The sequence below is a fragment of the Rattus norvegicus genome, chromosome 8 (genome assembly GCF_036323735.1).
Source record: "Rattus norvegicus strain BN/NHsdMcwi chromosome 8, GRCr8, whole genome shotgun sequence".
In the NCBI taxonomy this organism is placed as follows: domain Eukaryota; kingdom Metazoa; phylum Chordata; class Mammalia; order Rodentia; family Muridae; genus Rattus; species Rattus norvegicus.
The window spans coordinates 63194181-63220958 of NC_086026.1; the positions used below are offsets into that span (position 1 = coordinate 63194181).

At 42.1% G+C, this 26778-nt stretch overlaps 1 protein-coding gene across 2 annotated transcripts in view; it reads right to left on the reverse strand.

Moving 5' to 3' along the window:
* Positions 1 to 358: 358 nt before the first annotated feature.
* Elmod1 (ELMO domain containing 1) overlaps positions 359 to 26778 on the reverse strand; it is a 56988-nt gene continuing 30568 nt past the window's right edge. Inside the window, exons 3-12 of one of the 2 annotated variants that reach the window (NM_001191579.1) lie at positions 24592 to 24737; positions 24430 to 24458; positions 22957 to 23054; positions 20606 to 20735; positions 15186 to 15319; positions 13616 to 13684; positions 13159 to 13182; positions 10282 to 10332; positions 8976 to 9109; positions 359 to 1804 (exon numbers count right to left, since the gene is read on the reverse strand). In NM_001191579.1, the coding sequence (NP_001178508.1) occupies positions 1632 to 1804; positions 8976 to 9109; positions 10282 to 10332; positions 13159 to 13182; positions 13616 to 13684; positions 15186 to 15319; positions 20606 to 20735; positions 22957 to 23054; positions 24430 to 24458; positions 24592 to 24737 (988 nt within the window). In that variant the 3' untranslated portion in view covers positions 359 to 1631. The remainder of the gene's footprint in view (positions 1805 to 8975; positions 9110 to 10281; positions 10333 to 13158; positions 13183 to 13615; positions 13685 to 15185; positions 15320 to 20605; positions 20736 to 22956; positions 23055 to 24429; positions 24459 to 24591; positions 24738 to 26778) is intronic. The other variant, XM_006243083.5, reaches the window with a different exon arrangement.

A 26778-nucleotide genomic window follows, 5' to 3' on the forward strand; every position in this document is an offset into this window, starting at 1 on the left:
GTGACAGCTAACTACAGGGGGGGCAGATGGCTGGGAATGTGAACAGGATCCACAACAAGAGAACGGGGAGTTGGGTGGCCACCACATGGAGACCATGGGGACCTTGGGAGCTGGGAAACCACATTACTAGAGCATAGCTGGGGCTAGCATGGGTGCGTTTTTAATATTTCACGCAATATCACCAGACCTCAAGATTAAGGAAATCTCTCAGCCGTATCGAATTCTGAATTACACCCGGCAGCTCTGAGAGGCAGTGATTTATACACAGTTGCTTGTCTTTGACATTCTACCCACTCATACATTTGCATCTCTTAAGACCTACAGAGCACAAAGGCATCAGAATGAAACCCACTCTCCATTACTGTAGAATGATATGCAATTTATTCATATACTGACAGTTAGGCAGTACTCAAAATTTATTTAAATAAGCAAGTGATTACACAAACATCTAATAATACTAAAATTGATCGTCCCAAAGTATAAAATACCACAGGTATGAAACACCATGGTAAACACTATTCAACAGACTACAGTCATAATTCCAAACTAAATCACATTTGAAAGAAGATGATTCTCAGTTGTTTGAGGATGATTTTGTTTTTCTCCTTCCCAGCAACTTCTTCCACTGATATAAGGACGCTAATTTCAAGAAATAGTGCATGATATCATCGCTTAGGTTCCTGCGTTGTAGCACATTTTTCTTGCAAACAATTTTAAAATATTGCCTCCCCACCCCCAAGATAGAAACAAAGCAGTCAGCACTCAATCCCTAAGCAAGGATACTGAGATCTGGGGAGTGCTAAGAACTAAGTATGGGTTCAGCAAGAGTCAGGTAGCGAGAAACCTTTCGCAGCCTCGGAAAGATAATGGCTTCTTTTCTGGGGCTCCAAGCATCGTACACATATTTTGACATCCAAGCCATGTAGTGATGGGGACACGATAGTTTCCTATCCTGATGGCTATGACCCAGTTGCGACTGTGGTTAGGTTAGGCTACCAGTTCTGCAGGATGTCACTGGAGGATGCTTCCGGTTTGAAGCTGACGTCTGGCCTTGTTACCTCCTGGCGAAGCGCAGCTGTTCTATGTGGAGGAAGAGTTTGGCTTCTCACGCGTCTGTATGACTTTCAAGTCTTATACATTACCCGGGTGAGGTCCAAGCACAAGCCCTTCTTGAGAGGCTAGCAGCAGTCTTCGTGAAACTTTTTTTTTTAATAAATATGAACACGGAATGAGATTCAGCTAACTCTCTTACGTACAAATTACAGCTAAGAAATTATCACACGTTTTTAATATTTGAATGATGGGGGGGGGGAGAGAAAAAAATCTAAAAAAATAGAAAACTTTCTTCAAACCTGGGTGCCAAGGACAGATGTCAACACTGCAGGATGCCACAATGTGAGCAGTCGCTGGAGGGCGGACACTCCAGAATGGTGATATTTGGGGGGATCTTGGAATAATGACCAAGAGATGAAAATACTGTACCAAAAGGCATGCATATATATATATATATATATATATATATATATATATAATCACTTATGTGCATTAGGTGTGTGAGCTGTCACCTAAGCAGAGATCTAAGATGACAATGAGGCAGTGTTCAGGGGTATCCATTGAAACCAGTGTGGGCACTACATGTTGATTAAACCTTCAGAGGCAGCGAAATGTGGGCACAGCGCCATGTCTGGGTTCTGCAGCTGTTTTATGATTCTCTTGCGGAATTTCTCCCGCACGCGGTTAAATTCCATTATGTCCATGGGGTCCTCTTCAATCCAAAACTTGTGAAACTCGTGCATCAAATAGCCTGTTAGGGAAAAAGACAGTGGTAAGTCTGCAAGGTAAGAGCCCTTAGCCACGTTCCAAGCCACAGCGGGTGAGTTAGGCCAGCACAGCAGTCTTCACGGAGGCCACAGAAAACTCCAAATTTTAGTGAGATCAGTGGAGTGGAAGCTACCACGCTGCCGGTAATTTTCTCCCTTTGCAGCTAGTATCAGAGAACATTTTTACCCCACAAAGCAGGAGAACAAAACAATTGGTCACCTCCTAAATATGAATCATATTTCCTTAAAGAAAAAAATTTAAATGTTGATGAGTATCTGCCTTTTATGTATGTTTGTGCACCACAACACGGTGTGGTGTCTCCTGGAGGCCAGAAGAGGGCATTGCATCCCCTGGACCTGAAGTTACAGCTGTGAGCTGCTGTGTGGTTGCTGGGAATCGAAATTGGATCCTCTGGAAGGGCAGTCAGAGCTCTTAACCACCTAGCATCTCTCTAGCTCATTTCTCTCTCTCTCTCTCTCTCTCTCTCTCTCTCTCTCTCTCTCTCTCTCTCTCTCTCAGCAAGGTCTCTGGCTGGCATGGAACTTGCTCTGTAGATCAGGCTGGCCTCAACTCACAGAGATCCACCCCCCACCCCCATGTGCTTGGCTGGGTTATTTTCAAATATTTCAAAAGATTATTTCCAAATGTTTAAAATTACATTTATCTGTGCATGTGTGTTTTCAGGTATGTGGGTGTGAGCATGTGTGTGTGCGTGTTTGTGGAGGTCAGGGAATAATGGGTGTCTTCTCTCCATCTTATACATCAAGGTGGAGCCTCTCACTGGAACCCAGAGCTTGCCACTTCAGTCAGTCTAGCTAGCTACCTTATTCTGGGAATTCCACACTCTATGTCTTCTGAGCACTGGGACTGCAGATGGACCACGATGCCCACTTGGGATTTATATGGGCTCGGGGGATCTGAACTCTGGCCCTTGTGTTTGCAGAGCAAGTGATCTACCCAGTAAGCCATCTCCCTAAATCCCAAAAACCAACTCTAAAAGGCTGACAGTGACTCCTTTGTCCTTCTCATTCCAACTAAGCTAACGCAATAGTCCAGCCTTTCAGAATTACTCCACTCTGCCTTTTTTCCTCTCGGCATTCAATTTAACTAAAGTATTAAATTACTCAGACACATCAGACAGGTGCATTGAACCATCTATTACGAGACGGTAAGAATTGTAAATCAGGTCTGAGCTGCGGACTCCTTACGTGGTTCCAAATTCAAACGCTCTTGTCTTCCAAAGCTCTTATCTATGAACACTCTGGGACGGACACTTCTGGGGAGTAAAGGTCAAGTATTTGAATCTGTTCGTCGTTTCTCTCTCCCCTTCTTTCTGCCCCATTGCATGCTTTTCACACACATCTAGGACACTACAATGTGAATACTTCCTTTAAGAGGCAATATCACATATCTGTATTTAGGGAATCCAGATGCAGCTGCAGACCTCCTTCTAAAATAGTAAATATATAGTAAATAGAAAATAATAACATAAATAAGAAAGTAATTCCAGTTTTAAAAAAAAAAGAAAGAAAAAGTGAATGCTATGAAGTTGTTCTTTGTTTTAAATTTGGAAGGTGCAAAGAAATAGAGCCAGAACCCTGGAGAGGATGCTGGTTGGAACTCCATTCTTTTACTTTCACATATAAAATGAAACCAGGAGGAAGGAGCAGGGGAAGGAACGCAGCGGAGGTGCATAGGAAGAGAACACAGAACAAACACCCTCAACTGAATACCAAAGGGAAACCAACAGCTTTGCCCGTGCAACTGACAATGTATGCAAACACTTAACATAATCCAATAAACAGGTTTAAGACATCATTGACTCCTATCTCACTGCACAGTATTTGAGGTGTCCTTCCCCAGTACACATCTCGATGGTGACCCGTTCTCACCCGCTCACCCCTCTCATCCCTCCCCATTGCTTGTTTAGGCATATTTGCACATTTTTAAGAACTCAGTCACTAAGGTGCAGGACAGATGGTTAAGGGAGCAATTATTTTATATTTATTTTGGATTGTCTATTCTGTCCTATTTCTTCTCTTTTTTTCTTTCTTTTGACAAGGTCTCTTGCAGATCAGTCTGACCTTGAACTCCCTAAGGTGCAGAAGACCTTGAACGCTTGCCTGATCCTCCTGTCTGCACCTCCCCAGCACATTATCCTGCCTGGTTTACGGAGTACTGGGGCTTGGACCTAGAGCCATGTGTGTGCTAAAACACTCGACCAGGCAAACTACATCTCCAGCCCCATTCCCCTCCTCTCAGGCCAATGGAAAATACTGCTTATTAACATTTCTTTTTTAATATTTATTTATTTATTTATATATTATATTATATTATATTATATTATATTAGTACACTATAGCTGTCTGCAGACACACCAGAAGAGGGCACCAGATCTCATTACAGATGGTTGTGAGCCACCATGTGGTTGCTGGGAATTGAACTCAGGACCTCTGGAAGAGCAGTCAGTGCTCTTAACCACTGAGCCATCTATCCAGCCCTTATTAACGTTTCTGATGGAGGTATTTTCTCCCTTACCCAGCTGGCCTTGAGGCTACACGGAGGCTGACTACCAGGAAAACGGCGAATCAAATCCACCGTCTTGTATCTTACCCATCCGTTTCCACTCGTATGACATGGCCCAAGGCTGCTTCCAGGCTTGGGCATCTCTAGTAACAACATTGACAGTTACACAGATGAGGGAATTTTTTGTGTTTTGTATTTTTTAAAAAGGCCTTGGTATGCAGCCCCAGCTAGACTTTAATTTGTAATCCTCCTGCTTCATCCCGAGATTCTTAGAAGGTTCTTGAGCAGAAAGCTGTTGGCCTATACTTCACGGAACAAAGCTAGCCCTTCTCTGACACTTGTAGCGTGCCCAGCGCGCTAGCTCATCTCCTCTTCAGGGTCTGACATCATAGCGCATGCGCAGTGAGTGAGCGATGGCGATGGACCCTCTTTGACCTATTTGTTTCAGCACTACGTTTTCCGAATCTGATTTCTGACTCCATCCCCATGGTACAATGTGATGATTTGATGCACGAGTGGGATGTGGACCATCAAATCAGAACACGCAGCACCCCTACCTCCTTTTACCGAATGATTTGTTTTTCTGTGGTACACATAAGGATGCCCACTTTTCCATACCGTGCAGACACCCATCTTGCTCTTCAGGGGATGAAATACATCACGTAGTTCTAGAAGAACTCAAACACGGTGGTTTCCTCCATTTTTCTCTTGTGCACAACTACAGAAGACCATCTCTGAGAGTGATGGTGCTTCACAGTCTGACACTATGTACTTTCTCTATAAGTACAAATGAGAACTGTAAATCCTGGAGACAGATTCCCCGAGACTCTCCCCATATTACTAGGAAATGAAGAGAAACTATATAACACCATTGCAGTAATAAGATACAGGGACGGTGACCTGGTTCCCAAAGTGCATATTACTCTGTCATGTATGGATTATTACACAGCATTCAAAGATTCACTTGGCCAGTTGTCTGATTGATCCATCTACCAATTATGCACGTAACTGATACACTATTAGGCACTGAGGATGAAGAGAAAGGTAGAGTTCTCATGTTTCCTAATTCTCTGTCTTTTGGAGAGAAAGAGATGGGTATTCGATTTCTGACAATGATTTGTTATCTGAGAAAGCCAACAAAGTAGTGTGGAGAGGGGAGGGAGAGAACGGAGCCAATCTACTGCTTCTGGTTATCGATTTCATTCATTCCAGTGCTGTGAGGTGTCCAGGAAGATTTTCTATCTCTGTCTTACAGATGTGGGCATGGGGTTCACTCGGGAAGCTTGAACAGTGCACAGTCGCACCGTGAACAGCTGCTGCCAGGGCTGAAACAGGCTGTCGTGTCATCGTCGGCACAGGCTGCCTCTCCCAGTGCCTTCTGTTCCTCCGGTGCTTATTTCTGCGTAATAGTTCCTTCTCCTGAAGGTCAGAGAAAAGATAATCCCCTCCCTCTTCTGCGCTTGTCTTTCCTTCTGCTCGCTACCCCTGGCCTTGCCCCATTGCAGTTGGGCTCTGTGCTCACCGGAGCTTTAGACTGGTTGTCGTCTTTACAGTACAGGGCCTTGGCAGTGCAGCATTCGCTAAGACTGTAAAGTCAGGACGACAGAGCCATTACAATCTTATTTCCTTTCCTCTAGATGAAACACTTGTTTTGAATACCTCGCCATCTGAAGCCTGCTGCATATTTATTGCTGCTTAGATGTGTCTTGGCTTTGCCTCGCCGCATCCTTCCCGCTAGTAGAAAGCAAAGGCACGTGCGAGGACACAGATAACTGTAAGCATATTACAGTGGTGATGTGCAGACGTGACCGTGCCCAACAGAGGGACAATGAATCCAGGGCACGGTGTGCCTCTTCTAACCATGCCCACTCTCTCTGTTCATGTAACCCCATCTGTTAGGGACTGCTGCTCTTTCTGCAACCTGAAGAGTATCCTGAGAAATAAGATTCTGCCGTGTGCTTTCTTATCTGGACATACCTATCAATTGGGTAATGCTAAAACATTTCCATATTGGCTACACCCTCTTCTCCCCTGAAAAAAGGATCATTTATTGTAGAATCTTATATGTCCATCTGTCCATCCATCCATTCATCCATCCATCTGCCCACTATATAGTTACATTCTCTTCTAGATACCAATTCTCTACATCATATATCATCAAATGAACAAAACATCTACTTCTACCCTTAAATGCTAGTTTTCCCCCTGGGAGATGTTGGTTGCTGTGTGCTTCTGATTTTTAACTCCAAGCAGATGAATTAAAAGTCTGTAGGCAGATTGGGTCTAACCCACCAGGGCTCTATGGCATCTCATAGAAATGTCCACTTCTTTTGTATCTCTGAATAGATTTCCCCAGAGGAACTTGCCTTCGGTTTGCCTTAAATTAAACCCATTGTATTTTCCCTTACAAGAGCTCGCACGATTTCTCTAAGAAAGATGGGAAGTCTAGCATAGGGGAACTTAAACAAGGCTAAGGAGACACAGTGTGCGAGCTCTTGTCTGTTAGCGGTTCTGTTTATGTTCTCTAATGTGCCTCAAAGTCCTGTAGAGTCCATTTTGAATTATTCTCTCCCATTTCATGTATCACATCTAATCAATACTCCCCTCTCGACTGCTTGGATCTGCTGTTCTCTCCTGCCTTATGGCCTGTGTCCTTGGCACATCTCTGGCTGGACTACTCAGCTTCTACCACTTTACTTTCTGCCCCTCACCCTTTGGTGTTCACGGAAAGTGGCACTGCTGTAGGGAGCTCCTTCTCCTCTCAGACTGGGCGGGTGATGGTAGCAATATACCTTCGCAGTGTTCTAACACGGTATCTTTACTTCCCAGTGTGTTGTACTTCTTACTGGTTTAGAGGCCACAGCTCTTCAGTGCACACCTTGATCTGCAGGGAAATCCCAGTAATATCTCTCGGAGTTAGAATGGTTCCAGGAGTGAATATAATCACCCGGTGGTCAAAACAGGGGCTACGAAATGTCACGTGAGGGACTTACCTTTTCTACTGACAAGCTATGGAGTAAATCTTTCTTTAAATATCCCTTTTCATTCTTATCAGTTATATTTTTAATGTTCAGCGTTCAATAGTTTACTATGTTTTGATGGGAAAACAAAGCCCTGTAAAAGACAGTAATTTCTCCTCTCCTGACCCTTGTTCTATTGTGGTGTCAGCTGATTCTTTTGCCAGCTCCATGTAAGCTGCATCGCATTTGGGGGCTGCCTTTGAAACTCCTATTTACAGAACATAAGGTTTTTAACTCCTGTGCATGGATCCAGCCATACTCATTCCCCACTGTTTTCTTAACCAAGTACTAACTGTCTGCTTCGTTCATTTACTTAGTTTCCCAATTCATTTCATCACAAACCCCTTTCCCCAAGGATGCCAAATGCATCCTAGATGTGTCAGAACATGGTGAATGCTCTCTCAATTCCAGAACTTTGTCAAAACCCATAGCTCTTCTCAGTCTATCATGTTGGACCCTCCTTGGGGCCCTTTCCTTCATCTGAAGGGTCCCTTCACTTTCCTTCTGGAAAGATCTTCTGTTGTCTAGGTTCATTTATTCTTCCCAGAATAACTCTTTTTATTTTGGGGGGAAATGTTATATTTTTCAGGAGTTTCCTGGTCAAGTTATGGGGAAGTAAAAATACTGAAGACCTGCATTTATTTAAAAAAAAAAAGTCTGTCCTATTTTGATACTCAATACTCAATTGATAAGTGAGACTGGGGATATAATTTTAAATTGTAAATCGTCTTAAGTTTTTGTAGTCACCATTCATGGTATTGTAGAATAAAATGCCGATCATGAGAGGTCTGGTATAATCTCAGCTCTAAAGCTTTTGAGTGACAGTTTTAGAAAATTTCAGGATGATCTCTTTACAATGTCATAATGTCGCACAGTGACATAGACCTGGGTTTGGTAGATTTTAATCTGTTATGTTGGTGCTTAGAACTTAAAACACGAAAACCCATCCTTCAGGCCTGAAGCTTTATCATATTAATTAATCAATTAATTAATTTAATGTGTGTATGCACGGGCATGCTTGTGCCTGTATGCACGACAGTGCATATGTGGAAGACAACTGGTAAGAGTTGGTTCTCACCTTCTATTTTGTGGGTCTTGGGGATCAAACCCAGATGATCTTTAGGCTTAGCAAGTGTCTTCACCCACAAAGCCATCTTGCTGGCCTGATTTTTTCCATCTTCCCTTTTTTTAAAACTTTTCATAAAAATTCTTTTTTATCTACATTCGAGGCAAGTCTTTCAACATTGCTTTCTAATCTTGTGAATTTCCTTTCTGTCAAAACATCGGACCTGGTAGTCAACTCAGGCTGTCTTTAGAGTTGCATTCCTCAGTGTTAAGCCATGTTAGATCAGAGGGAGACAGACAAAAGTCAGACCCGAAGTTGACACCTTGTATCTCATGTAAAAGCTGGAAAAAGAAACATCCACGATGCCCAGAAGTATAAGCATAGGTGTTTCAATGAGAAAATAAAGAAACAAAAAAGTTAAAAGCAAAGACACTTCCTCAAAGGGCCTAAGGTAGCTCCTTTACAGTTGACCTCTCACCTTTGACCCTTGTCTGGAAGGCTCTATAGAAACCCATACTGATAATTAAACAATAGACACTCACAGAATGTTTGCTGGAAGTGAGACAGTGTTGGAGCTTCGGGAGCGATGTTGTAGAAATGTGTTTTCAGAGCGCCGCTCACGAGCAGATTATATGCCAGGTCGGTGATATTGATGCCCACGATTGCAAAGGAGTACCTGCAGGTAGGGTCCACAAAACCCAAAAGCGTTGCAAGATGGGGTAGAAGCACTTCGAAAACTGATAACACGAGTTCTAAATTCCTATGAAGTCATCAGAACAGCAAGCTGCCCAGTCATCTCTACCATCCATTTCAAGCCTTGTCTTTTAACTCTATTGCAAAGTTTCAGTAGCATGTGTTAAAGAATCGAGAGTTTCCATGCTTCGATTTGGCAATTCCATTCCCAAACACGTGGTAGGTCAGTGTCCAAAGTTGACAAAGCCTTAGATATAAAACTATCTATTACAGCATTATTTATCATGGTGAGACACAGAAATTGCTCAGATATGCTAAAAAGATTCCTTAAAGAAATTATGGTAAATTTTAGTGCTAACTAAATTATGGTAATTTTATAGCTAGCTAAACTTGTATCCTTAGAGACTTTAAAGCAAGATACATGCATAGAACGCACCGAGATTTAGTGTAGGTGCACACGTGTGAGTGGAGAAATGGCTAGAATGAAGAGCTCTGAGTGGTTGCTATAGATATGCAAGGCCGAGCTTTGGTCAATATGCCTCTGTTTTTCTAAATTTAAATTTTTAGTGAGAAAGATTCTTCTACAGGAAGGGAAGAGAAAACTTAAATTCTCTCTGTTGTTATAAGTCCAGCATAAAAATGATTCTAATGAAATAGGCCATTAATAACATTGGTTAATTTGTTTGTTTGTTTGTGTGAGCATGTGATCTTATGTGCTACATGTGTGTATATGTATACGTGTGTGTGTGTGTGTGAGTGTGTGTGTGTATGTGTGTGTGTGTGTGTGTGTGTGTAGGTCAGGAGACGATTTGAACATCCTTTCCTTCTACATATAGGTTCCAAGGATCAAACTGAGATTATTAGGCTCAGTGGCAAGTACCTTTCCTGCTAAGCCATGTTGCTAGGTACCTAAAGTAAAAATTTAAGATAATTTTTACAATTTGCTTTATTATTTTTATGAGTATTAGTGTTGTCTGTATGTAAATCTGCATGCCACATGAGTGCCTTTTCCCATGGAGGCAAGAAAAAGGCTTAAGATCTCCTGGAACTGGAGTTATAGACAGTATGAATTACCATCAAAGTGCTGGGATGCAAACCCAGTTTTGCTGTCTCTGGGCCAGGGATAAAGGTTTGCATGTACAATCCCTCACTTACCCAATTGCTTTATCCATCTTTTTCTTTTCCCATTCTGTTTTGCTGAATTTGCTGAAAGAAAGAACGAATAAACAAATTACCACTTAATATACTTAATTTATTCTTGCTCCCCTTGAATGCTTATACTAAACTGTTAATTGCACATAGAGATATATATGTAACCCTGTTGTCACACGAAGTCTGAATATATCACTGCTAAGAGCAACAGTATAAGCTTCCCAACACACCCCTGTAATCCCATCCATCTCCATTCACATTGTTGCTTTTAGAGTTGATACATTCAAACTGACCAATTTTAGCTAGTGTACATACACATAGAGTTGACAGTTTTAATGTCAATGTAACATAACATAAGAAGATTTTGAATTCTAGGTTGGTTTGGGCTACATAGTAAGACCTTGCCTCAAAAACAAACAGACTTTAGCATCGGAGTTACATGCAATTTTTAAATCCATCCAAGTAGGAAAAAAGAATTTTCTAGAGCAAATGGCAAATGGCACACTGCAAACACTCATGTAATAACACAACACAGAAGGGGGGAGACAGAGAGAGAGAGAGAGAGAGAGAGACAGAGAGACAGAGAGACAGAGAGAGACAGAGAGAGACAGAGAGAGAGACAGAGAGACAGAGAGAGAGACAGAGAGAGACAGAGAGAGACAGAGACAGAGACACAGAGACACATAGAGAGAGAATAAGATATTTAAATGCATGTGCTTTCTTTTTCTTTTTTTAGTGTGGTTGCATTTTTTATTAGATTTTTAAATTTACATTTCAAATGTTATTCCCTTCTCCCCGTTTCCCATCCATAAACCCCCTATCCCGTCCCCCACCCCTTCTTCTATGAGGGAGGGTGTTCCCCTACCCATCCACCCACACCTTCCTGCCTCCTGGCCCTGACATTCCCCTACACTGGGTTGGAGGAGGGTCAAGCCTTGGCAGGACAAAGGGTTTCTCCTCCCATTGGTGCCCAACAAGGCCGTTCTCTGCTACATGACACATGTGTTTTCTACTCTGTGAATGACTGGGTACAATGCCAAATCACTGCTGGGATTCGTGTTAAAATATTCCTATTCTAAAAGTATGGTTCCTAACCAACAAACTAAAGAGGCACCAGGAAAGTTTTATTTCTTAAAAAAAAAAAAGAGTCATGAATTAAATTACGTGTGAAATTTAAAAACTGGTAAGTATCCATTTCCCCTTCGACAAAGTTTTGAAAGTCCACAGTGCATCTATAAATCTTGTCTCTACATTCCTTAAATGAAATCTTGTCTGCATTTGAAATGTAAGACAAGGCCAAGTAGCTTCCACTTATTTGACTACCGATAAGGTATTTTCCAGATAAACAAACAAAAATCAACAGGCATAGTTCTCCTCTTAAAATTGTATCTACCTTTAACCACCAAGTTCCTTTAGGACTCTATGAATAGTCTCAAAGGCAACAATGTATCATGCTTGCTGAAGAGCATCTTGGAACTATTCATAGTACATATATTTTTGTCTCACTCTTGAAAACCTGAAATGTGTAGGGTTCGATAGACCTCAAAACATATCTCTTTCGGGCAGGTATAGAAGAAATATGTTCGCATTTCCAAACCCTTCTGATTCACATTTGGCGACCATCACCACTTTGAAGCAACTAATACAAAAGTCTTTTTCTCTTTGACTGGATTGTAGCTTGAGGGATAAACTAGGTTCCTACCCAGCACCCATACAGTCTTAAGAGTTGTCCACAGTTTCTTCAGCCATGAGGAGCCACAATTGTGAAGCCTCTGCCTAACCTCCCCTTGCTGGAGGATGGCTCACTGATGAAATTAATCTCCCTTCAATGGTTTTTCAAAAAAAATATTTTAAGCGGATCACAGAGCATCCGTGGCTTCTGGTTCTGATCCAGAAACACCACTTGGAAAGACACACAGACTCTCAGTCAACTTTAATTACAGGGAGTTCAGGGCTCATGATGTAGAGTTATGCAATCTGGAAGATATGGTTTAAAAGCCATAATAGTTTGAGTTTGATCATGTAATCAATCAAGAAGCAGCTAGATGATGTTAGCGTTTTTCATAAAATAAATAAAAGTACAGAAAATAAAATTTTAATCTTATAAAAGGCTATAAACACGAGTTTGGGAAAGTAATGTAATTTTTAATGAGCCTTAGCCAAATGGAGCCAGGAGGAAAATCATAGTAACATCAGTGAAATAAACCCAAGTCAACCGATTCCTGAATCTTCAGACCACTATAATAAAACTTTACGTTTGTTTAGCTAGTATAATTAAGCGTTATCAGGTGGAGGACAAAATAAAAAGCTCATGGAACTTGGCAAAATCGAAGGAACAATTATGAGAAGAGCTACTCCTCAGAATGATCACGTTAGAAATACATCAGTCAAGCCAGGAGTGGTGAACACTCTGAATCCAGCACTCAGGAGACAGAGCCAGGTGGATCTGTGAGTTTGAGGCCAGCCTGGTCTACATAGTGAACACCAAGCCATTCATAGCTACATAATTTTTTTTGAGACTGTGTCTCAAAAAAATTACTAATCAAAGATCAATTTTTCACTGTGCAAAAAAAATATGTCCAAGTAAAATGTCTCTTGAGGGGATTAGGTCACGTGTGAGGGATGTTCATCTTTTTAAAAGAAAGGATTAAATGTCCTTCAAACCAGTTATAGTTCTAGCTTCTTGACCCCTTCATTAGATTAGATCAGTTTGGCTTTTAGCTCATAAAAATGCAGCCCATAAATTATAGACTATATCACATTAAAAGTTGGTAATGTTTGCCTTTAAGTGTTTTCCATAAATCTGCTTATTTTTAGAAATTCTTAACCTACTCATTCTAAAATAGAATAAAAACAAAACACAAAAACAAAGAAAAATACCTTATTTCCTCCTTAGTGATATCCCTTCAAAGAAAAAAAAATCAAGTAAATGAAATGCAAATACAGTTCTGAACTTTGAAAGAAAAGAGCCTTTGTAAATCACTTTCTCTGTTGGTCTTCTACCTCCTGACTTCCATTTCCCTCTACGCCCACCCACGGCACGCTCTCTTGTCTCTGACTTCTTTCCTGCGTGTTTGTGCCTCCATGCTCACCTTTGAATTGTCCTAGACACTCTTGACAGACACTTACTTGAAGGACACCACTCCACATTCTAAATCCTGAAATGCACATCTGGAGAACTAACGTTTTTGTTTAGCACCTGTCAGAAGGGCTAGAGAGAGCACTTTAAGCTTGGCTTCCCGTGAGCTGGCTCTGCTGATATTCTCTTCAGATCCATGTGAGAAATGATATTTACTAATCCAAAAAGCCCAACCCATCTCTTATTTTGAACAATTACCTGCATTTTGGATGAACAGAGTCACACAGAACTTGCTGAGCTACCGTGGCATCCCGTTCTGCGAAATATCTGCGGGCAGAGGGAAGGAACACCGTGACTGTCAGACAGCCACCCTCACGTGGTGGGTGAGGGGCACTTGGCACTCACAGGTAGACACTGGCACGAGACTATCACTCTTCTGGAGCCAACAGACTTGAAAACTTAATTATGAACTTCATTACTACCCAGGGAGCCACGTATATAACTGAGCGTTATAGATAAGGGGTCAGGTGATTGAATGGAATGAAGACCCCCAGGGGCAAAAGGAGAGAAGCAACATGGCAAAGGGTCTATGGTCCCTTCCCTCCCCTTCTCTCTCCTTCCCTTCTCTCTCCTTCCCTCCCCTCTCCTTCTGTTCCCCTCCCTTCCTTCTCCTATTCCCGCCTCGTTCCCCTTCCCCCTTTCACCTCTCTCTTTCCCTCCACTTCCTCTTCTCCTCTCCCCTCCCTTTCCCCTTTTCTTATCCTTCCTGTACATATACTTTCTTTCTCTCTCTCCCTTCCATTTTTCCTTCTGTCCTTTCCTCTTGTCTTCTTTCCTTTCCACAGTGCCTCTGCAGCTCAGGTTGGCATTGACCCCATTAGACAGCCAAGGGTGAGCCCTGATCCCCTTGATCTCCCGTCTCCCAAGAGTTAGGATTACATGGTGCTCAGATCAAATGCATCTTTCTTAGAAAGCAGTCACACTGTATTCTCGGTGATTAGAAAACGTCTCATAGGACTTAGGGATGTTAATAAGCAACTAAATTTCCGCCTTAGGGAGGGGGAGGAATTAGCAATGAGCTTTCATAAAACACGCAAAAACTCACACAACCTCCAAAGTGCTTCCTTAAGTATTTAACATGGGCAATAATGAAGCTATAGCAAAATTACTAGTGCTTGCCTATATGACTTATTATAGAAATCTGAAGGGGCACAGGGAAAATTCAAGGCAGCCATTTTAGATTTATTTATTTGTTTTGTGCGTCTGTGCACATGTGGAGGTCAGAGGACAACTTAACGATCAGTTCTCTCTTCCCACAATGTAGGTCTCTAACCTCAAACCCAGGTCATTGAATAAGGCGGCCTGCAATTGTCCCTGCGGAAGCATTTCAGGGCCCAGGATTGATCGTTTATTTTGGAGGTAAAGATTGAAATTCAAGATGGGAAATGATGAACAGTCTAGGATTTTCATTAACTTTTTTTTTTTTTTTGGTCTAAAACTAATGTTTCAGTTTTTGAATTCAGGTCATCAATGTAAGGGGTTGTGTTTTTGTGTGTGGCTTAAAGTTTTTCATAATAAAAAGAATCTAAAAGTACATATCTTAGAGTAGCTTTAAATATTTCTATGAAGTCTGTTGAAACATAGGCAAGGCGAGGCAAGGTGCTGGCAAGTTTTAAAATTGTAGGAACCCAATTCTCTCTTCAGAGGACACACATCTTCTGGCATCTCCTGGGACTGGACTTTTGAAAGTGATAACCCCTCTTTGCAATTTCAACCCCAGCAGACCAGCCCATTGCTTTAATGCTCGACTATTCCTTATTTTACTCACTGCAAATTGTAAAGTCCCAGAAGACCCATTCCTCGAAAATCTGTTTTCGGATCATCACCTTGGAAGCCAATCTCACACCACTGCTTAGAAATCCGAGACTCCAGTGGAGTGTTGGGCTTCAGGAACTCCCATAGCTGGAGACAGAAGAGAAGAGAACCATTCGTGGGTGTGCACACACAGCGCCCTGTCTTATTGGCTCAGATGCTGTGAGCTGTATTCTGACAAGGAGATTTTCAAAAGTGAATATATGCACAAATATTACGATAGCAGTTCTCAAAGGTGACCCCACACCTGTCTGGGTTGGATGATTAAAAGAAAGCAAAGCAAAAGAAGTTATTTCACACAAGAGCGAGAGGCTATAGGCCTTTACTTTCATCTCAAGAGTGAGGTGTACAATACTGTTGTTGGGTTGTTGTTTTGAAGACAACGGAATGATTACATGTATAGTCCAGTGTTTTAAACCTTTATATTTGTGTTCTTAATTAAATGAGGTAAAGAGATAAATAATAGCTCGCAGAAATGCTCTTTGGGGCGGGGCCTCTAAAATATGAAATCTACAAGGAAAAAGGAGATTGGAACATGCGGTCACTTGCTGTCCAGCTCACAGAAACCCTTCTCTAACATTACACCAGTATACTCAGCATGAAAGCCATCAGCACAAACAGTAACGGGCTGGCTTGAGGTTTACTTCTTAGGTCTTTCTGTGACAGGCATAAGAGCAAAAATATCATACAGCTAGATGAAGAAACATCAGCATCGTTCATGAGTGAGCCTCAAAAAACATTAGCATCTTGAAGAGTTGCCTGAAATAATTCCATTCAAAATCAACTATATTTACCAGTGGAAAAATACAAATTCGGAACATTATACTCTTCACTACATTATAAATTTAGTTTATTTTCCAGGTTTTTTGTAGAAAACTAGGTTTATCACACAACGTACTGATAGAGATAGGTCAATGGAGGACGGCCATATTGACGTTCATGGTTCTCTACATGTGTGTAATGCTCAGACATAAATGCACCTCTGAGCCTCCTGTTGTAGGTGCTGGGAATCAAGTTTGGATCCTATGGAAGAGTAGGAAGTGTTCTTAATTGCTAAGTCATCTCTCCAACCCCACAAATATTATATACATTTAAATTATTGTATTTTATTTCTTTGTGTGTGTATGTGGTGGTTACGTGTATCAGTGTGTGATTGTGAGTGCATGTGTGCAAACCTGTTGCACACATCTGTTCAGAGTGAGGCCAGAGGTTGGTATTGTCTTCCTCAATTGATCTTTATCTTGCTCAATTGGTCTTTATCTTGCTTTATTGTTTTGATACAAGGGCTCTCAGTGACCCTGGAGCTCACTGGTTCAGCTAGACTAGACGGTCAGAAAGCTTCAAGGAGCTTTTGCAAGGAGCAGCAGATTTAAATGGCAGGTCCTCGTGCTTGTGCAGCAACCACTTTGCACTTGGCCTTTTCTCCAGGCTGAGATCGAGTCCCTAAATTCTGTTCAAAAGCTTGGAGCGATGGCTCATGCCTTTAATTCTAGTTCTGGGGATGTAACAAGGGAGGTGACACTCTGGAATTTGCTAGTTCTAGGTCAATGAGAAACATTGTCTCAAAAAGCAAGGTGAGTGGTTTCTGAGGAGTGGCATCCAAGGTTGACCTCTCACCTCCACAGCTACAAATTGGTGGCCACAAATGTGCACATGTACCCACAGTTGTGTATGAGCACACACACACACACACACACACACACACACAGACACACACACTGCAGTTCACTTCCACGTGTTGTGGTTTTTATAGAAACGATGCTAATATTACTTTGTCATAAGATACAACATGTATGCTGGTGTCACAGCACAGCAGTTCAACTTATGTAAAGGTATAGAGATGTCAGGCATGGTGGTACACGCCTGAAATCACAGCGCATGGCAGGTGGAGGCAGGCAGGTGGATCAGGAGTTCAAGGTCAGCCTTGGTTTCACAGAGAATTAAAGGCCTGGGGTTAGCTGAGCTCTAAACTGGGTGAAGAAACTCTGTACATGATCCTGATAGTTAATTCAGGCAAGGGAGCTGTGTCACCTCTGCTGTAACTGCTTTCTTTTGTCTTTGTCATAGAATAGCAGCCAGGGACAACAGAAAGACCACATGACCTAACAATTTAGGAAGCAGGTGTGTCAGCGCCCATCTCAAAGACCAAGCTTGAACTAGGTCGATTATACAGCAACAGTGGCCAAGCTCTGCAGACGCAAGGGGGGACCAGGCATGGTTGCCTCTGAAGAGCAGTGTGTAGTTGGGGGCCTTTCTAACGGTGTGAGCTTGGACAGTCACTAACTGCTCAGCCTTACTTTCCTCACCCCCATCTCCAATGGAGGATAAAAACAGTAGATCAGTCCAAAGTTACCGTGAGCATGAACACAGAGAACTTGGTGCAGAATTTACTGCAGTGATCGGAACACAGCAAACATCCAGAAACTGTTTCAATATTCTGACTTTATAGCTTTTGCACTTGGAATTCAAATGCCCAGAAGGGCGGGATAAAGATCCCACTGCCGTGTGCGTTTGGGAAGGATAGAGGCCTTGAGAATAATGAATATAACTGCAAGAACAATGAACAAATTCCTGGGTACTTGGTGTGCTGAGGTGAAAGGCTCTGTATGTTATGGACGGGGATGCAGGAGATGGAGCTCAGAGAGATACATTAGGAAGGGGCTGAAGGGAAGCTCTGAGAATATGGACTCTCGCCTACAGTACATAGAAGTCTGAAGATGTTTTTGTTTTGTTTGAGAAAGGATTTTTCATGCAGCCCAAACTGAGCTTCAGGCCCCAGTCATCTTGCTCCGGCCTCCCCACTGCTGCAGCGGTGTCTGGGATTAAGATGGCCAGGTTTGTCTCACAAAAGCCTCTCTGTCAGTATTTGGAAGATGGAAGGAAAGAATCTAGTGGCCAGGATGTCTCACACCTGTAACCTTAGCATTTCGGAAGCTTAGGCAGGAGAATGGCTACAAATTCAAAGGCAGGCTTGGCTCTATAGTGAGCTCAGGACCAACTCACAATAACAGGTGGGGCTTTGTCTCAAAACAGTCAAACGCCAAGCAAAAAATGCCGAACTTAATGGTAAATGTTCTGGGTTTTATTATCTACTAGATATGGGATAGATAGTCAGAACCTGAACTAACATAAATGTCAGTTTCTCATATCTCAAGGAAATAATCACCAACCTGATTCGTTAGCCATGACATCAGAATAATAGCATGTACCGACCACTGATGAAAGTTAACAGACTGTTCGAATGTGTCTGAAGTCCATTACACTGGTTGAGATGAACTCAAAATTAGTGACTAGGATGTGGGTGCCTGTTCCGTGCCATCTTTAGCTGACCTTAACATACAGCTAAGAGTGAAGGCTAATCTTGGTTGTCAACTTGACTACATCTGGAACTAAGAAAAACCCAAGCAGCTGGGCACAGCTGTGAGAGATTTTTATTGGATAGATCATTTGAAGTGGGAGGACCCACCCTAAATCTGAGTCACATTTTCTGGTGACCCCCCCCCCCCACACACAATAAAGGTCATGGAAGAAGGACGATTTTGGTTTTTGGCTTTCTTGTTTCCAGTCTCACTGGCAAGTTCATCTGTCTTGTTCTTGAGCCTTTTTGGTGCTAGAACCATTGAGTGAATCAAATTCCTTCAGGATGACAACATAGCCTGAAAACTGGCAGCTCTCTAGGAATTCCCTGGGACTCCAGCTCCAGATTGGAACCGATGAGACATCAGTTCGGTGGAATAAGCAGCTACCGGATCTACCAGGAGACAGCCATTGTTGGACGGCTTGAGCCATAGCTGGTAAGCCACTCAAATGAATCCCCTTTTAATATCTATATATTCATTGTTAGTTCTGTTATTTTATAGAACCCTGGCTAACCCACTGAGGAACTACTGTAAGTCATGCATTCACCCATCAGTCCGTCTGACTGTCTCTTTCTGGACATCTACTATAAGCCAGCTCACGAATGAGACCAGCCACACCGCAGGCCCACAAATGCCATCAGTTAACGTTGAGTTTATCCCAGCCATTGCGAAGCAGTCTAGACACATGTAACCAGCTGTTCATAACGCTGATTCATTCCATTTTCATGCACCTTGATCCTGGCTATTACATCATGTTGTTGGGATTGACAACTTCCATCAGAAAATGGTCAGGAGAACGGGCAATAGGAGAAGGCAGAAGTCAGCTAGCAGGCTAGCTAAAATTAACAGAGGAGAGCGAGAGGAAGGAGTGCTACTGCCAAGAATGAAGTTTCTTCAGTTTTTAATGATCACTTCAGACCCAGCACTAATTAGTAGAGACAAAGGAATCATTAGCTTGAAGGCTTGCACGCCCAGAAACACAAACTCTTTCGCACAAAACACAAGGTGCATTTAAAAATTACATTTGTTGATTTTTTAAAATAAGATATAAAAAACTGCTTCCTTTTTTTTTTAAAGATTTGTTTTAAATTACGTATTTGTGCGTGTCTGTGTATGACTACACACACATGAGTGTAGGGGCCTGGAGAGGTCAGAAGAGGGCATCAGTTCTCTTGGGCTGGAGCCACCTGCTGTGGGTACAGGGACCCCAACGTTAAGTCCTAAGCTCTCTTGACAGCTAAGCCACCTCTCAGGCCTCTCCCTGAGTTTTGTCACTGCCTATTTGAATTTGAAGAGGAGACAGAGAAACACTTGAGGACAGGAGAGCATCTATTTTTAGAAGTTAATGTCTAAAACATTTAAATTTAATTAGTAGTTCCAAATGCTGGTCTTGTTTGGACTTTAATTACCTCGTAATTTGGTGTTTTGTGGAAAGTTTTATTGCTGTCTGAGGAAGCTGCAGTATCAGCTCTCGTAAGATTTGAAGCAAGGAGTACTTACAACTCCACATCACTTCGCCGGCAGTTTTAATGTACCATGCATAAAACTTTACCTCCTTGAATATTTGCCAAGTCACATGAGTACATAACCCGCACACGGATCTTGGGTAATTTCCCCAGAGGGCCATTGCCAAAGTAGAAATCAACCTCCTCATCTTCGACGTGTATTGAAGTTGTAAGTAAAAACCCCATGACACTCTGACAAATGCCTCCTCATTTCTCCCACAGCTTTCAACGCATTTGAAACAATCCACACTCCAGCCAAGTGTGAGATGCCCCTCCCCCACACAGATCACCTCGGATGTTTGCCCAGGTTATAGACGTCGACCGACAGACTTTAAGGTTGATTTCTCATATGAATTTTCTGGTGAAAACTATATGTCCAACCAGGAAGAGAACTCGGACCCGCCCATCTGTGGTGGCACTCACGGCCTATCCATCTTTGTGCCCCCAGTGCACAGATGAGTGGCTGGCTTGAGTGCTTGGCAGCCATTAGCAGACAGTAGCGAAGGACTCACCTTCAGAAGCATCTCTTCATGCTGGGGGTTGTCGGAATCGTAGGGTTCTCTGCGCAGTTTTTCCACATCTGCAATGAGGTTTCTGTAACCCACAATTTGCAGAAGGCAAGCCTGGAGAGAGATTCCCAACCTAAAGTGCAGAAGAACCAAGCGTGAGGAAAACACTGAACCCATGGGCTGTTGGCATCTGCTTACTTGATGCTCGTATGATAGAACTTTCAATGTAAACATCCTAATGTATGTATCCAGGAATATATATTCATGAATATATTCACCATCCCTTCTTCAAAATCCTTATTTTGTTTTGTTTCTCCAGACAGGATCTCATGCTGCAGTCCAGGCTAGCCTAGAACTCACTCGATGGCCTAGGCTGGCCTCACATTCATGGCAATCCTCCTGTCTCAGCTTCCCATTGCGGCTGCCTAGAAGCACAATTCTTGATGAACTATGAAAATCTTTTTCCTTCATTTTAGCTTTTTCTTAAGTGCAAGTGCAAATGTTTGGGAAAACAAACAAACAAACAAACAAACAAACACACCCCAAAATCAAAACCAAAACAAAACAAAGACCCAGGGAGGCCTTCGGGAAGGTGGTTTGACGTAGATTTGAAAGCAGAGGAGACAGTAGATCCTTAGGGAGCCTTTAGCTGGGTCTATCAGATGTACTTCACAAGTCTCTGTGTTAGAGGAAGAGAAAGGGAGAGAAGGGAAGAGGGAGCGGCCCTCGGGGGATTCAGGACAAGGAATTTTCTGTACAAAAGAAAAGAAACAAAGGCAGCAGTGGTGGTGGTAGAGGAGGTGGCAGTGGCCGAATCATCTGTGTGTGGTGTCCCAAGAGAAGCGGGACCAGACTTGTCTCCACCATTCCCCCGCCAGGACCACTTAGTTTATGATATTTATTCTTCGAGTCTCATTTCCAGGGCTAGAAAAAAGGCCTATTCCTTCAATTTTTTCTCATGGGGTATGGCTTTTGATGCCATATGATGGTACACATTCTGCTGTGACTGCACAGCAGAATGAATTTATGTATTTATGCATATATATAAATATATATGGAACAGTAATAATTAAAGAAGCCATGAATTTGAGGGAGCAGAGGGACAGGGCATGGGAGGGTTGGGAGGGATGAGGGGAAGGGGGACATGATGTAATCGTATTTTAATTAAAGTTTTTAAAAAGTTAGTAGAGATTTAGTGTCTGTGCGTGTGTTGATGAGTTTATGTGCACCATGTGCATGCAGATGCCTGAAGAAGCTAGAAGAGGGTATCATATACCTTGGAACTGGAGTTAGAAGTGGCTGTGAGACCATGTGTGAGTCCTGGGAACCAAACTCAGGTTCTCTGCAAGTTAAGTCTTCCTAACTGCAAGGTCATCTCTCCAGCCCATCAGAAGGTTTTAAAACTAGTTACTACGTAGTTAAGTCAATCTGAACATCCGAATGAAGAAAAGTACAGCTTTCTAAATCACAAGACTACAAATAGATGTTGTAGAGACTAGGAGGAAATGGAGCTTTTCTGACTGAACTCCCAGGCAGAACAAGAACATAGAGCAGTGCCTAGCATATTCTAAATCCCCCCAAACTCTGTCTTCCTCTTGGTTAATTAACAGTCTTTCTCAGCAGTGACAGCTGAAGTCCTCATCCACACAGATCTAAAAGACAGTTTGATTGTTTCCTACCTCAAAGTGTCTCTAAATATACCTGCCTTTAGAATTTATTCTATCTAATGCCTTTAAGGTCGAAATTTTACTGAAAAATTGCTGCACCCAATGGAAAATATAAAGCTAAATTTAAATGTCAGGAACATTGCCAAATGCATTTTAATACTCCCAAGATGAGAGGAATAAATTATAAAGTTCTAAAATATTCATATAAAAACCATCTCTTCCTCCCACACATGCCTGTCTTCTTGACAAGCAGGTAGGAACTGTCTCTAAGATTACCAGCCCAGCATGATGGAATATTCATGAAGGAACTGAAGGAATGTTCTGGAGGGAGCAGAACCAGCCTAAGCACATTATGATTTGAACACGTGCAATTAATGTAAAGCACAGACATCAAACAATGTCCTACTGACCAATAGGCTTCCTTGATCACATATTTTGATATCAGCTTGCACACCCCCTTTTCCATTCATGGCAATAGGGCCATAAGCTCACAAACCAGAAGCTTAAAGCCGCTGCCATTTAAGAACATGAGGAGCCCCCATTTTTACTTATTGTTCATCTGAAGGTCAAAACACTACAGATAATTATTTTAAAGAGAAATGGGAGAGGGAGAGGGAGAGGGAGGGGGACAGGGAGAGAGAGGAGTAGCCATGTTCTGTATTTCTTGAATACAAGTCCAGTTCTTACTGTGGATTGATGTCAGGGTTAATTTTTTTCAATTCCATGATGTCATCAATAGTCTTTTCGATAGCATCAGGATGAACACTCACTGATGTCTGCAACAGCTGAAAAACATCTTTCAGTCAGTTTCTTTCATTAGCACCAGTGGCTTCAAGAATACCTCTTGGGATGGGGGCTTCAAGTACCACACTTCTATGAAAGCGGGCGCTGAAAGCGGGCTGGTGTGGTGTGCTTGAATTCCAATGCCTCCCGGGCTTCCACAGCTGGGAGAGCACCATTTTCCTAGTCATGGCATTTGGCATGCAGCAGGCACAGAGACGGTTTGTACTTTGCTTCATTCCTCACCAAAGTTGATCGTTTAAAGCTATTTATATTACAGCAACATGCTTCCCTCTCCATCGGATAGACGGAGGGCTCTGGGGACACGGTCTAAAGCAGTGGTTGTCAACCTTCCTCATGCTGCGCCCCTTTAACACAGTTCCTCATGTCGTGGTGAACCCAACCATAAAATTATTTTTATTGCTCCTTCATAACTGCAATGTTGCTACTGTTCTGAATCATAATGTAAATATCTGTGTTTTCTGCTGGTCTTAGGTCACCCCTGTGAAAGGGTTACTTAACCCCAAAGGGAGGGCAACCTACAGGATGAGAACCAACAATTTAAAGATCGCCAAAGTTCAAGAAGATGAAATGAAACTACCAAAATTCTTGCAAAAAACGAAGTGTTTTTCCTTGTGTAGATTGTCAACTGTGTAATCATTTTTGAAAATATTTATTTTATTTTATATGTATGGGTGTTTAGCTTGAATGTGTGTCCGGGCACCATGTGTGTAAAGTGCACTTGAAAGTCAGAAGAGAGTTACGGATGGCTTTGAGCCCTGTGAATGCTGGGAATCCACCGTGGGTCCTCCGAACAGCTTCTAATCACTGCGCTCTCTCTCCAGCCCTGTGTATTATTTTTATAATTAATATAGTGGCTTCCCTAATCTCAAGTGTAAAGTTTAAGTGGTCTGATTACTGTGGAAATATTGGATAGCTAATGCTGTTATTACATACTTATTTTATGACTTAACAGGGAGTATGAAATGAGTTAATTCAATTCTAAATTAAACTTTACAAGTCTGCCTAGAAACTGTCACGTATGTAAAAACATATGTTAGCAGTGAGCTAAACACTTCGTTTGCATTAGTTTTTAGTCAGAGATAACTTTTTTGCTCTTGAAATTTGTATTTTAGTTTTTATTGTTTTTAAAGTTTTTTTTTATTACATTGTGAATATGTCTGTGTGGGGTACACACTCTACACAGTATGAATAGAAGTCAGAGGACAAACCTGAAGGAGTTTGTTCTTTCACGTGGGATCTGGGCATCAAACTACCTTCACATTCCACCTCACTATTCCACATTTTTTGTTTTGTTTCATGATAGATGTAAGCCCCTCAGTGAAAAGTTACTGAAAAGCAAGAAAATGATTTATTTACCTTGCTTTTTGAATCTCTCAGTGACGTTTCTGTTAAGGCAATAACATACACAAAAAATGTCATTAGAAATGACGCTTTATGAATGTTTAAACACTGAAGTATGCATTGCAATCCCAGTCCCGCCAACTCGGAATCCCGCCCTCCCTTCTGCTCAGTGCTCACCAATTTTCATGGTTCTGGAAGCTCCGGGTTTGGTGCCGTAGCAAATCCTTTGCAGCTCACACCTTCCCGTGAGCTTACGCATCACAAACTTCATGCAGCGCCACAAAAATTTACAGTAGAAATAGAGGCACACCTGGATCAACATCCTGTGGGGAACAAAAGACAGCACCCTTCCGATAGAAAGCTGGGAGAGAACAGAAGCAGCCGCCACCAGCAAGAAAAGAAGCCGGGAAGAAAGCCAGCCGTTAGATTTCAGTGTCCACAGGTGTTCATAACTCCGCTCCAGAGAGTGACAGTTACTATGGTTACACGACGCCAATGAGCTGAGGGTAAAACCCCAAGATTTTTCTACCATCTTTGTCTAGGGTATTTTGGAGTTCAGTGTTAATGCTGCCTGTGCCTGAGACATGGGGTCAGGGTGCCTCCCATTGCCTAGATGAATGGCTCTTCCGCTCCCCCAACATCCCTCACACCACCCTCATCACTGCCTCCAGCAATTCCTTAAGGCCCTCTGCCCACCTTCTACTGCTGGCACTTTCTCCTTCCTTCTCTCTCCCACCCTTTCCTGTCCCCTCTGCTGTTCTCCTTCGGCTGACTGACCAATCCCAGCACCTACTACTTCTGCCCTAAACCTTCCCTATCCCCATCAGTTCTCGGGGTAGACCATTTACGCTTACTCCATGAGAACAGTGTTCTCTGGTTTAAACTTTCCAGAGACACCTCAGCGAACCAGGGATCGTGTTGTCTCCAAGCATACATGTATTTGCTAGTTTTTTTTTTTTAACGTAGATTTTCTTTTTAAAAATGGAAATGCCTGCTTCTTTGTGGTATTGTCCCAGATCTCACAGAGCCTCTTGCTTTAGAGACAGTGACAACCTGTCACCCAGCATGTTATGTTCAACCCATTCCTTCACATTATGTTCCCAGGAGACGGAATTATTTCTATTACTTCCCGCTGGTGTCGTTTCTGAAATTTGAGTGTTCTCTGATTCTCGTTAGTTCCAAAATAATGTGCTTAGGGTTATTCAGATCAACTACAGTGGTTAACATTCTTAACAACGTGACCCATCAAGTTGACTGATTAGACAACCAACTATTTGGTGATATTCATGCGGTTTGAGTTGTTCAAGTCCAAATATGGTCAACAACCTTGTGTTAAAAGTTAGGAGTTTGATGTGTACAAAGGCATAGGCTTTAGACCTTATAAATACACACACACACACACACACACACACACACACACACACACACACACACACACACACACACACGGATAACAAGAAAGAGAGAGTGTCTAAGCTGCTCCACAAAAAGAAACAATGGAAGGAATACTTTTGCTGGCAAGAAAATCACACCCTGGGAGAGCTAGCAACATGGAAATGCTCACAATGTTTACTAAACAGAAACATTTGAGCACAAATACACACGTAATGGACCTAAGTTTTCTCCATAAAATAAAACCATTTCAATAGTGATTTATTGCTAATTATTGGAATCATCAGCAGTATTTTTCTTGATCAACTATGTAAATTTTCTTTTTTATATATATTATTTAAAAACCTCAAGAATGATAAAACCCTAAAGTATATGAACTGATCACCAAAAGTCATAATAGGATTCGCCTTTTCTGTGTGCAGCCAGCTACTGTGCGATCAATTGGATGCTACACTCACCGTGTGCCTAAGTCTGACATTTAAGTGTTCAAGTCAAATACATTCTAAGCTCTGGTAGGATTCGGATAAACAGGTTTCAAAAAAAAAGTTATCCTAAAAATAAATTTGGTAGAACATTTTGATTAGGCAAGTGAAAAGATTATAAAACCTCGATGTGCTCGTTTGGAAAAAGAATGCTGTTTTCTAACTATTGGATGACTATTCCAGAAAAAATACTGAGTTATGTCTTTGTTCTCTGGTCTCCAGCCAACAATGATAGAAATCCATGGACGTATTACTTCTCTTGTGAGGCAAAGGAGGAGAGCCACCGTATCTGTCCAATCGCAAATGGCCTCAGCAAACAGACCAGTGTCCAAACAAAGCGCCTTTCAAGTCTGAACATCAGGACTCTTGACCCCATAGCTCTGGGTTCTTGTAGTACCAAATCTTGAGAGAGTTCAAAGGCTCTGAAAATTGCTTATGGAGTGCTCTCATTTAGAACTTGAATGTCCTCCAGAGGCCCATGTGTTAGAGT